This window comes from Misgurnus anguillicaudatus, chromosome 11 (assembly GCF_027580225.2).
Source record: "Misgurnus anguillicaudatus chromosome 11, ASM2758022v2, whole genome shotgun sequence".
In the NCBI taxonomy this organism is placed as follows: Eukaryota; Metazoa; Chordata; class Actinopteri; order Cypriniformes; family Cobitidae; genus Misgurnus; species Misgurnus anguillicaudatus.
Window position 1 is genome coordinate 19,569,541 of NC_073347.2, and position 13,443 is coordinate 19,582,983.

General features: G+C 37.2%; 1 protein-coding gene across 2 annotated transcripts in view; it reads right to left on the reverse strand.

The window, feature by feature from the left end:
• Positions 1 to 13,443, reverse strand: part of galnt2 (UDP-N-acetyl-alpha-D-galactosamine:polypeptide N-acetylgalactosaminyltransferase 2) — an 80,601-nt gene that overhangs the window by 12,929 nt on the left and 54,229 nt on the right. For both annotated transcript variants that reach the window (XM_055169769.2, XM_055169770.2), the window contains exons 4-9: positions 7,618 to 7,716; positions 7,459 to 7,526; positions 6,860 to 6,925; positions 4,261 to 4,382; positions 1,206 to 1,293; positions 260 to 347 (exon numbers count right to left, since the gene is read on the reverse strand). In XM_055169769.2, coding sequence (XP_055025744.1) covers positions 260 to 347; positions 1,206 to 1,293; positions 4,261 to 4,382; positions 6,860 to 6,925; positions 7,459 to 7,526; positions 7,618 to 7,716 — 531 coding nt within the window. The remainder of the gene's footprint in view (positions 1 to 259; positions 348 to 1,205; positions 1,294 to 4,260; positions 4,383 to 6,859; positions 6,926 to 7,458; positions 7,527 to 7,617; positions 7,717 to 13,443) is intronic.

Sequence of the window (13,443 nt, forward strand, 5' to 3'; positions counted from 1 at the left end):
GTTTTCTGAGATTTTTTAGGACTAATTTTTTCAATTATGTTACAAAAAGTGTTAAATGATAAGTAAAAGTTTTTAAATTAATGTTCCCATTTACTCCAGACTTTGTTTTTCAATGTCTGGTGGGAAAAAAAGTAAATTTAAGCAATTTTTACATTTTCATGCTTGACATTTTTAAAACAAAGTTTTCGTGAGAATCACCCGTATCCATCACACAGTCCAAAGCATTTGCAACAGAGATATTTAGAGATACATTTCTTACTTGATAGGAGCAATGGGGTTTCCTTGCCGAGCCCGCCTTTGTTCCAGGGTCATGTAGTCCCATTTAAAAACTAGATTCCAATCAAAACCTAGAAAAAAAAGAATGGAAACCAGTCTGATTCATACCCTGGCTAAACAAAAACCAGCCATGTGTCAGAAGAGGGAAGCATATTGATGATTTGCCATTTGAGAGCAGCATGCTACTTGTATTGCTCCAGCATGCACCATGTATGCCAAATATTGCATATGCATGAAATACAGAATGACCAACTATATCTGCCAAATGTACCGTAAGCCGTGAACATTTCGTAAAAAAACCTGCTTTGTAAGCACCATAAATAACGATTCAATATTGAGATTACGTCACTACAATAAAGCATTCTAATGTTTAAAGTGTGTAATGTTGCATGAGACAATGGCTCACATAATAAAAATAGACTGCATACAATATAAACTGTGCAGTATGCAGTAAACCACTGCACCGAGAGAGGGTAAAAATGCCAAACAGGCCATTACAGTACAGAGACATGTCATATGTCTTAAAGCATCTGAATGCTGGTTAACAGCCAGACAAAGCTCTCGTTTAAATACAGCAATATGTGCTGGAAAAGAGACAATATAAATAAGATGATATTTATAACCCATGCTGCTGTATAAAACACAGTGGAACAAACAAGGAAATACTATTTCCACATTTTTTACATATACTTTTGCCACATTGTGTACAATAACTCCATCATTCTAAACACAAACAAGGCTATCAATCATTCAAATCAATATTTATGTAATCAATAATGTGACAACATGTTGACTACTGCTATTAGACTGATACCTAGATGATCACTTCTGATTGGATTGAATTATAAACATATTGTTGCTTCACACTTAGCATCTATATACACCATACAAACAAATATTCCACAGCAATGCAAAAACAAATGATTTACCTCCTTTAAGATCTGCAGACGCTCCAACATACTGAAAATTGTCCATGTTAATGACATCTATGATGGGTGAAACGACCCGAGTCTTATCCTGCCGAAAGAATATTAATAAAACCAAATGATCTAAAGCAGAGTTCAATAAAAAAAGACAGCACAAAAATACATTAAAGAACAACAAATGTAATCTGTTCAGTAATCTAGACAGCATGTTCTTTAAAGACATTACATTGACGTTATTATCAAAGACGATAAAAATAAAACCAGAATTAAAGTGAAAGTCCTAGTGCTGATGGAGAAACTTGGTAAATGTCCACAGAACTGCTGTGACGAATCAGCAAGCAATACCTATGAAAATCCCATTAATCTGGTGAGTTTCGCTGACACACCACTGAAGCATTCAAGCCAGGTAAAGGAATATGAGATAATTCCCAAGAAAAAGAGAGTTCAGAAGCAGCATTTAACACCCAATACAAATATATTGCTTCTTACTCATTTCTCATTATTCATTGTGACACTTCTAGGACACCTCAAGTAAATCAAAGAAACCTAATAATACCCACACCTCTGAATTAAAGAGACAGTGAAGAAAAAAATGATATGGGTTTGGAATGACATGAATATGTGGACTGAATTATGACAGAATTTTCTTTTTTGGAGGTGTGAACTAGATAGAAAAGTACATTATAACATAAATCAGATTATAACATTAGAATATAAATTCAGTCCATGAAAGATCAGTAGGTAAAAACATACAGAATTTTCCAAGTTTCTACAGAGTGTATTTGGAGCCATAGCCAGCATGTGTTTTTCATTTAGGTGAATTCTGTTACTGTATAAATGTGGAAAAAATGAACCTGATTATTACTAAGTGGCTGCAACAAGTGGAAAAGTGGCTAATGTCAGACTAAACTATTATTGATTGACTCTTGTTCTGATCTACTAAACTTAAAACAGTCTAGGTCAAGTACATTTGTTTCTATTGAAGTGCACAAGATGCTCTTTAAAACATATTCAAATCATGCAAAAACAACACAGATCATCAGGTTTTGCAAAAACCGATAGGGCCGGATTTACTAAACGGGGCAAATTAGCATGAGAGCGCAATTCCAAAAAAGTGCCACTGGGAGTGGTAAACAGGGCCAAACGGAATCCGCGCCAGCAGATTTAATGCCCAGCAGCACATCATCATTTCAAATTCGTTTACAAGATGAATGCTCTTGTTATGTTTAATATAAAGTTTACATTGCATTGTAAAAATGATGAAATTATCTTCATATGTGCTTAATTCATAATGAAAACGTATTAACACAAGCACATATTTTTTATTCTGCTATAATATAAAACACTATAAACAATAATATATGTCATTTTATATACAAACTATAATTCTTGACATGCACATAATCTGGTTCATGTTGGTCCAGTTTAATTTAAAGGACTAAATGGTTTGGTATATTCATTTTCATTGTAAGCTTTTAAAAAGTAATTACTTTAGATGCAATTTTGTAATATTTACAGCTTAAATTCTTTAATATTTTCTAAAAACATTTAAAATCATTCCTTAGAATTCCACAGATTTTTCCAAAATAATTCCAGAGAAAAAGCTAAAAAAGTCTGAGGGTTACAGTATTTACTAAAAAGTCATTACAGGTAAAAATTCAGGGTGTGAATTCCCAGCTAACAAATCCATAGGACACTGAAAAGACACTGAAACATTCTGTGTTGTGTGACTCCTACAGCAAATAAAAAAAAACTTGGCAAACAATAATTTTGAATAATATATTCCTCTGTCATCCAAATAAACTGTTACGTGTTGAAAAAAATCTTCTGCCTATACCACACGCTCTCTGATCTCTGAGATGCCTCTTCTATCATCCGTTAAACAATGGCGCAAATACCAGTAACGACACAAGCGCAAACATTAGTAAATCGCATTACATGAATCATTTAAATACTCTTCTCCAATAAATTTTGTGTCTGAAAGAGAAACTCCTAGAAATGCATATGCAATAAGGTCAGTCTTAAAAATAATTAGACCAAACATTTTCAGCGCTTATTATCTACTGCGTGTCTCTAGTACATCCCATTTAATGCCAAAATGATGGTTTGCGCTATTAGTAAATCTGGCCCTTGATCTAAAAAGACATTCTTCATTTAAACTGTTATGCTCTTAATACAATAACCTGGATTTCAATGAGGGAAACTGAAAAACCGTAACAATTACTTTCAGCATTCATAAGCAGTGACAGTTCCAGACCCCATTTTAAGTTCAGCGTAAGCAGGGCAATGCTTAATGCACTTGATATAAACATCATTATGAAATGCTCTGATAAATTCGGGGGTCACCAACTCCACAATCTGATTATTATCTTTTCTGGGTTACCCAACTGGAAATGAACACATCTCACAATATAAATGAGGTTATGAAACCTCTGACAACCTTTATGCCTGCAATTTCAGCTGCCTTCTTTTATCTTACTGTACTGAGTGGACATCAAACACTGTAATTGCGTGTGCCTAAGGAACCAAAAGCAAACATTCCTTTACGGTCGGTGTTGGATTAGTATGCAGTAGTGTGATAGTATGAACTTATGATCCTGAACCAAACCGGACTTGCACATTTGTCGTTGGGCGTAACTGCTTGCATTCAGCACACCTGCGCACACATACACCGAGGTCTTATCTCTGTATGTTTTATGTACACAGCGTTGGACCGTTTAGTTTACATCCCTGACTTTTCCTTATGGCTTGTTTGAGAATTGTTGGCAACATACAGCAGGGTGGGATGCAAACAGGTCAGACGACAGGCCGCTGTGAGTAAAGTTTGCACTTTGAAAAAGTTTGACTAAAGAAACTTTTCATCACTGCTTCTGTTTTACTATTCTGGCCTGATGTTTGCAGTCGCACTGAGCAATAAAACGTCCACTGCTGTAATAAGCATACTTGATTACAGGCTCCAAAATCCAAAAGATAATTTGTAAGACCCAGAGTTTTTGTGCTTGTTTGTGAGCGCCTGTGTGTGAGAGAAAATACAAAAAGTGAAAAAAACATGGCTGACCTCAGCAACCCTTTCCAGTAGGGGCTCCAGCCAGTGCTCATTACACTCGCAGTGGCTGTCAAGGAAGGTCAGTACATTGGCTGTGGCTGCATCTGCCCCTCTGACGCGAGACCGCATTAAGCCTGAAATCAAATACACAGAGGACTGAGCCTAAAATGCTGATATATCACAGATGCAATCTTAAAACAAATCCAAAACTATATGCTTTTCTTTATACTGCAGATGTTAAACAGAGAAAAGCTGATCCCAACTACAATGTAAAAGTACAAGTTTATTGTGCAGTTTTTTAATTTCAGGGCTTTGGAGCCAGTGAACTTTGTTGAAAAAGTGTGGTTAGGACATTCTGGTTAACATTTGCTTACTAATGTAATGTGAGCTGCTCTGACTACATGAGAGCCAGTAGATCAAACATATTTTTCTTCTCACATCATCACTGCAACTTAAACTATATTACCTGCAGGATTTCCCGCAGAAAATTTCTTAGTTAAGGTGGTAAGGTTGGGCGGGTCCGGGGGCGTGTAATCAAAGCGGCAGGGCGTACGCGTCATGATGAAAATGAAAATATTTTTATTAAAAACACTCAAATAAAACTTAATTTTGAAGAAACTATGACAGAAAATGAACACATACTAGACTATTAATGAATGTTTTTAAAATATACCTCTAACAGGAATAGCTGCGTGATGAAGTGAAACTAAAGGGTTAATAAACACAAACTAAAGCAGATGTTGTAGAACGTCTGGCGAACGTTCATAGACAGCGCGAAGATTGTAAAAACGGATTATTTCCCGCTATTAATTACATTATCTTAAAGGAGTGCATCTACTGTAGCATGCAAATAATGCACATAAATAACGTGAGCAAGAGCGCTCAACAATTATATCGAATCGACAGGCATGTGCAACCTAGCTAGCAGGTTGCTCAAACAACAAAATCACCAGCTAACTTACTTAAAATTTGCAAGAACTATAGACTAATACAATAACAGGCTTAAATAAACCCAAAACATAAGTCCACTTACAGTTCTCACGGACACACGCTTTATCAACTATGCTCCAGACAGTGACGGACCATTTCGGCCGTGTGGCACACGAACACGCTCTCGGTGTGAAGCGCGTCGACGCTTTTCTCCAAGATGCTTTATCAACTGGCTAGTTATCCTCCAGACGGTGACGGACCACGTCTTTCATTTCAGCCGTGTGGCGTGCGTGCCCGCTCACGGTGTGAAGCGCGTTTGCGCTATTCTGCGAGATGCACTTGACGGCCTTTTGTGCAGCAAATTTTTTTTGGACGACCTAGTTAAGGCGGTAGGGTTTCCCAGCTTAGGCGGGCTGCCTGAACAGCAAAGTGCTGCGTGAAACCCTGATTACCTGTATGACTAATGTATTATAATGCATTACTACATATGCACATTTTTATGTTACTTAAACAATTATAACTTGATTTTATAAATTATGTCAACTTTTCACAGACAAAACTTAAAATAGCAGTTTGAATTGACTTGCAAAACCAAGTTGTTTTAAATTCATGCTGCATTTTGTTTACAGTGTATATATTCTGATGTACCCCAATCGCTTTATTTTGGAGTCATCCTAATGCAAAAGTTGATGCAAATCTTATACGAGCATCATTTGTGACCTTAAACTTACAATTTATTTTATTACCATCAAGCAATTACAAAAGAATTTTTTTTACTTTTTTAGTTTAGCTTTGAATAAAATACGTTTTGGTAACAAATGAAGTAAGTGAAGTTTTAACTATAAAACAGCACTTTTAGCTTGACAGATGTTTTCCAGTGGCTCTTTAAAACACATACCAGCTCACATCATTTGATACTGTATCATTCTGTTTTCTCTTTAGTTGCATATAAAGTATAAGGTAACCCATTACAACCCATACACAGCGAATATTAATAATAAAAATCTGCTTCTCTGTATCAATCTGAATTAAAACAAAAATGTGAGTACATTATACATTAATATTAACATAATATGAGGAGCTCAGAAGCAAAAGCCGCTAAATACCACCTCCGTCAAAAATCAGAATTATATTAGGGCTGCCTAATGATTTGTCACGACTATTCATTTGCAGATTAAAAGTTTTTGTTTACATAATTATTATACACAGTAGGCCTACATCAACAATTATGATGTATATATAAATACAAACACATGTATGTATATTTTTAAGGAAATATATTGATATAATTTATATCATATATAAATATAAATATTTATCATATGTAAATATACAAATGTTTATACACATGCAAATATGTTTTAAATATATACATGCATGCGTGTGCATTTATATATACATAATTATTATACACATTACACACACACACACATTTACTATGTAAACAAAAACTTCTATTCTGCAAACATTAGGCAGCCCTAAATTATACTAACCAAACGCTCTTTTTGCACATATTATATGTTCATCAAATACTTTTGCTTCAAATACGCTTAGCTTAATCCTGTCAGACGCACTTAGCGTGTTTTGCATCTAATAACCCCACCTTTATTTTTTAAATATAAATGATCAGAGTAAAATTTGAAATATTCTTCCAATTCAGACCGTATTTATAAATGCTCACCCTCTCGCCGATCATTCCGCAAGATTCGGACTTTCTCGATCTTCCCAAGTAAGGCACCATCTTCAGCTGCAAGTCCAGACACAACACTGTATCAGCTCAAGTGTATGTGCATACAATATTCACAGACAGCATCTACAGTATTATGAAAATGATGAATGACAATGAATGACAAAGAGTTCTGAATGAACATTATGGCCAAATAGCAAAGAAACGAACAGTGTGTGGAATAAAATGATCTAGTAAAGTGATGCTCTCTGCAGTGGACCACTATGAGGCAGGGAAGCTCTGCCTCAAGGCCTAAGACTTGTGAAGATGTGTGAAAATACAATCTTGGCATCTGAAGACCAAAGAATGAGTAGGATGAGGGAGTCAGGAGTACAGCTGTTACCATGACGATAAAATGAAGGAACCAATGATGACACACTTTACCAAGCACCTTATCAAATTCCACTTGCACTGCTGGTTTGTAATGTTATTTGGATGTAACTCACGGTAACAAAGAAGATGATAAGAGAGTGTGCTTAGCGAAAATTGCCTAGGGTAAAACAGTAAAGCACTGACCACACACACACACAAAAAAAACCTTTAAGGGGGCTTACGGTTGTCACTGTAGTCGTCCACCAAGATGATCTCTTTGACCAGATTTGGGGGGCTTTTCTTCAGTACACTGTGGGCAGGGATAGGAGAATTACATGTTTGTGTATATTGAGGAATTTCATAACCAGACTTCATAAACATGTTAAAGCGAGCCGTCCCACCTGACCACAGTGCGCAGCAGGGCTGAACGGGCCTCATTATGGAAAGTGATAACCACACTGGACGCGGGAAGATCTGTTTTCCACTGTTTGTGACGACAACTAAAAGAAGAATAAGAGAGAGGAATAAGAAAAAGATACATTAGGACACATTTACAAAAATAAAAACAGCAATGGGATTTTAAATGTGGGCCTCTAGCTCAACTGGCAGAGTACTGCGTTAACAGCAAAGGTCATGGGTTTGATTCCCAGGGAATTAGTTATATGGACTGATAAAATAAATAGGTCACTATAAGTATAAAAGCATCTGCCAAATGCAAAAATGTAAATGTAAACAATCGCCTTAAAACCCCCAGAACATTGAGACGCAGTCATAAAATGTAAAAATCTTCCCTGCAACGTCCTGCCATGGCACCAAATAGACTTTTCCAGAAAATGTACAAATCAAGCTGACAAATTCAAAACAAAGTGAGAACCTTTGGATGTCTGTTTCGCTTGTTTTGATGTCAGTAAAATTTGCATCGAGAAACATCATGCAGTCAAAAGAAGCTCGGCAGAACACAGCGAAAATTTGTTCTCGCGCTGCTACACCTGAATAAAGCCTTAAACCCTCAGAGGAGCTCAAAGCAGCGCAGCACACATTGATTTAATGCTTCTCTAGGGCTGAGATAGACAGGAGGCCATGCATGCCTAAACTCTCCAGACATCTCTGCAAACACACACAAACACACACACTTTTACATTAAAAAAAGGTTTAAACCACACGCATGCCGTTTATACCCTTAAGGTTCTAATTTGACAGCCATGTGGCTAATCTGCTAGTTTTCTAGCACCTCTCGTCAAAGATAAGAGCACAACAAAAAAAAAATTCTGCACCGATGCCATTGATGTTGTGGTCTATGGTGTTGTGGTCTCTGGAACGCCTGGCTGGGAAATCAGGGTCAAAGCATCCTGTAGTACAGGTCACTAGCTGACGATATTCAACTAGTCACATTGATGACTATTTTAAAAAATTACAAGTGGCTGAAAACAAGGCTGCAAGGCTTGTTCTAAGGTGTTCTTTGACAACTAGTGTAGCAGAGATGCATGAACGTCTTGCTTGGCTGATGGTCAAGCAGAGACTATCTGTTAATATGTTGGTATACTTTTATAGAATCATTAACACTCAGACTCCTATATTCCTTTATGACAAAATAATATACACTTCTGAAATGCATTTACATTACACAAGAGGGGCTAATAGTAGACAGATTTTTTTACCCCTACCTAAATCTGATTCTATGAAGAGAACTGTGTTGTATAGGTCAATTGTGTTATGAAATAATCTTCCTGTTGGTGTTCATGAAATGAAGAGAAAAACTGGTTTTAAAAAAAGACTAAGGGGCCAGTCACACCAAAATCGTTTATGGCAGTTGCAGGCGCCTTTTTTGAATGATATTCTATAGGCAGGGCGCGTTTGCGCGCTGTTTATGCGCGCCGAGCGCCTTGCGTTTTTTTGCCGCCTGCCGCGCACGCGTTTTTGAAGGAGCGCTTGAGAGCGGAGAAGCGCCAGACGTCATTCGCGTCTTTCCATTGTCCAATCGAATGAGGGGAGAGGCGGGCCTTACGGTGTGGTGAGTGAAGTTTACAGTTGCTTTGAAGAACCGGACTTCACTCGCTCACTCTCTCCTGCGTGTTTGTGCACCTCTCATCCTCAAACAAGGTCAGAGCAAGCACCCTCTTTTTAACGTTTCTGCTTATATGACAGTTAACAGCAAAAGAGCGCTCACGCTTCAATATTTGATTGACAAGACAGCTGACTCGGTGGTTGCTTAGCAATATGAAAAGCCGCGTCACACTGCTCTTTTTTTAAAAAAGGCAGTGTGTCGCGCCTTGCGTTTGCAAGCGTTTAAAGCGCTTTTGGTGTGACTGGCCCCTAAGAGTGTATTTGTCTTCATCATCATAATATTTTTTGGATTGGTTGAGTAGGGTTTGATTGTGTGTTGTGTTGTTTTTTAATATTTATTATCATGATATATTTGGAAGTAATTGTGATTGTAATTACTGGATGTTGTATGCATTGTTTGGACCCCAGGAAGACTAGCTGTCGTTTCGGCGTCAGCTAATGGGGATCCTTTTCAAATAAACAAATAAACATAAGCTTAGCTGAAACAAGTGTTTAAACGGCAATCTGTAAGGGGGCGTGCACACCAAGATGGTTACGGCTGGCGTATGTTTTCAATGGAAGTACCGCGCTTTTCAAAAACGCCAGCAGCTGGTTGGTTTTGTCCGCACTGAGCACCAACACTCTGCGTTTTTTCCGTGCTCAACACCAAGAGTTAAACAATTTTCAACTTTGAGTGAAACCCTCAGCTCGTCAATGTCACTTCTCACTCAGCCGCCCAATCAAAGTGGAGGGGGCGGGACAAATATCAAAACAACCAACCGCACAACCAACAAAACTGTCCCTTACCTAACACCATTCAGAACAGTAAGCTTTGGTTAGGTTGGATTTCACAGGAAAAATAACTTGAACTTTATGAACTTATTGCGTTGTTACATCACATCTGTAGACAGAAAGAAGATGACCTGGAATGCATGTGTATGCTGCTAAGGATGATGAAGAGTTCGTAGCTTGTTCAACAGTTGCTTAGAATTTTAACTTGTCATCTAGATTTCATCTGTAATGTTTTAAGCGACGATCATCTGGGGAACATCATGTCAATTTATTACATCTGGGGAATCATCTGTTGTTAAAACAATGAAAGCTCAAACTGCGGAGAGCCTCCAGTCACGCCTGTTTCACACATACTCCGTATGCAGTGCGTTTGCGGTGCATATTTTTTTATCGTGCCCATGTTAAAGGTGCAATTTGTAAGATATTTGCAGTAAAATATCCAAAAACCACTAGGCCAGTGTTTTACATTTTTTTCCAACTGATTACTATCAATATCTGTAATGTTTTCAACTACTTGTAAATCCTGAGAAAATTGCCATTCAAAACACTGACACGGGGCAGTGCAGTCTCCTGTCAATGACGTTAATATCCACGTGACCCTATGTTACCGCCTTTACTGATGTAAAAAGCATATGACAACAGTGTTGTGTACAAATGCGGAAGTATGCGTTAACACACGAATTTGGACTCATACTGTACAATTTCGTTTTAAACATCAAATATAACATTTTATATTGAAATAAAACGATGTCATCAAACGCAACATTTATAAGACTTAATTACCTTATCCGTCAACGTGATTTCTCGTTCGCATCTGATTAATGGCCATCAGCGGTTGAGTTAAAGACTACAAATCCCATAATTCCACGCTGCTTCAGAGCGTCATTAATCAACGTCATTTGTTAATATTGCCGTTTTGGCGCCATCTAGTGGCAAATTTTACGTATTCCATCTTTAACAGGTTAGAGCTTTCACACAGTATACGTTTGCGGTCCGTTGCAGATGCAAAAATACGCACCGCAAACGGAGTATGTGTGATTGTGCTGAAATTATAGCAGGGCTCTTCAACACCTGAAGGGATTAAATGCTGGTGCAGAGATGGCTTTTCCTCTAATATATCAGTAAAATATCAGCAACTTGATTTATGTTGAAATATTTAAATTTTTACTTTGCCGGAACAAACACGGCAGAATATTTTACTTTTTTTCCCGGATAAAACTTTTAGCGTGTACCTGTCATGTCCATGTATTATGGTGTGATCACCTTGCAGAGTAGCATAGCGTAGTGTAGCATAGCAGAAAGCAGCTACATAAAATTAGTTTGCAAATAACTGCAGTTTTGTGTTTCATACAGATATGCTGATAAAGAGACCCAGGTTACGAATTGTTTCAAAGTGGTATTGTAAAACATTTAATCCACCAGCATTTAAACTACAGTATCTTCTCAGACATTCCAGTTATATATTAAGGGGTCGGCACACGTTTGCTGGAGGTCTGGATTAATCGTGCAGTACAGTAGGTCATTAATAGAATGGCTTCTTTGACTAGAAGACAAGTGTTTTTATAGCATATCCCATTGGCACACTTCCATTCACTGGCCTCCCAACCTTCCAGCATGGCACGAAATTAACTCTCAAACACTTTCAGTGTAACATCTGCAGCCAACGGCTAATAGAAATGTTTGATGTCAGCATGTTCCTACAGTATGCTCCTAATACATGTGTCCTTCAATGTTAAAGGACCACAGAGTTAATTACCAGTTGATGCTAAATTAGCATTTGAGACAGAATTGATTAATATGCATAATATAATTCACTTAATTTTTTTAAATCATGTATAACAAGTGATATTCCTGTAGCTTAAAGGATTGTGTTAGCAGCGCAAAAGGTTGTGGGTCAGTTCCCGAGGAACATGCATACCGATTAAAAGTATCTCTTGAATGCACTTCAAAAAAAAAAGTTGTTTTGGATAAAAGCATCTGCCAAATGCATAAATGTAAATGTATAACGATGCTATTCATTCGCTGTTTTAATGAAAGCAGCGGCGAGGTCTGGACAACAGACACAGTCGACGGTTTCTGTGAGACAACCCTCCTCGCCAAAAAAACATTTCCATTAAGACACATGGCCTTCTGCCATCAGGGGCAACAAAACAGAAGCAGAGGCTCCCAAGAGTAAACAAGGAGCATGTGTTTCTTATTAACAGCATGGGTAAATCTCTTACAAATGGATTTAAGACTAAAATTCAGTAAATGTGCTTGATACATTCAGCTCTGGGTAAATATTTATATACGAGTTAATGGCGCAGAAATCTAAAGAGAAACTATACAAAAGGTTGGCATTCTAACAAACAAACAAACAAACGCTAAGGTTCTGACCTTTGAAAAGGCCTCACGGCTGTTTAAAGAAAATTTCTCCTGTTCTTATGAGTCTCCTGTGGTGAACTGCTCACCCAGTGGATGGTGAAAGAACAGCCTTAAGACGACTTACAACGATAATGTCATCTGCAGCATCAGCAGATCTCCAGGAGAAAACCAACATGTGGGATTTGTTCAGACCTGCAGCAAAAATCTGATGGTTTTAGTTCTGTTGCAGGACATACAGACTACTGCACAATGTACTACTGATAGTGTTTCCTATGTATTATACTGAATGCTAAGCATTAAACAATGTGTTTAGTATACCAAACCACGCTTATAAATCAGTCTGATCAGAAAATGAATTAAAATATAAAAAAGACAAACAGAAAGAAAAAGCATTTCTACTTCCAAAAATATTGGTATCTTTTTAATGTATTTAAATAATAAGGAAAATTCTTGGCCGAAGGCAAATAAAATGAAAAACTCTAAAACTGAATATGTGTTAATCATTTTCCTAATTATTTTGCCATTTTTCTCACCATTGCATCTCACCAAGTTACATTTTCAGAATGTCATTTTTACTATATTTATTTCACATTATTTAACAATTCACTTTTTTTACATTCCAGCAGTCATTATAGGGCCTTTTACACCTGGTCACTTCTCTGATCAGATAGCTGTAAGATAGACTTGTTAAAACCGTTCCATTTAGATTTAACCACATAAATGAGTCTTGGCTTAATGGATATTAATCCGAGTTTCTATTCCCACGCAAAATGCAAATAACCTATTCTACACTAGAGTTTTTGCTCTTTGCTCCCCTACAGGTTGGAAGCGGAATTGTCCATGACCACTGTTGTAAATAAATGTCATGACATTTAATCGTATTGAATTCAGTCGATTGACAAAATTGTGTGCACGTAAACATAGCCATTGATGCCTACTTTCTTACGAGTCAATATTACCAGATATTGACACGGTCAAAAACTATATAAACACTCACAATCCTCAAGGCAGTGTAAACAAAGCCATAG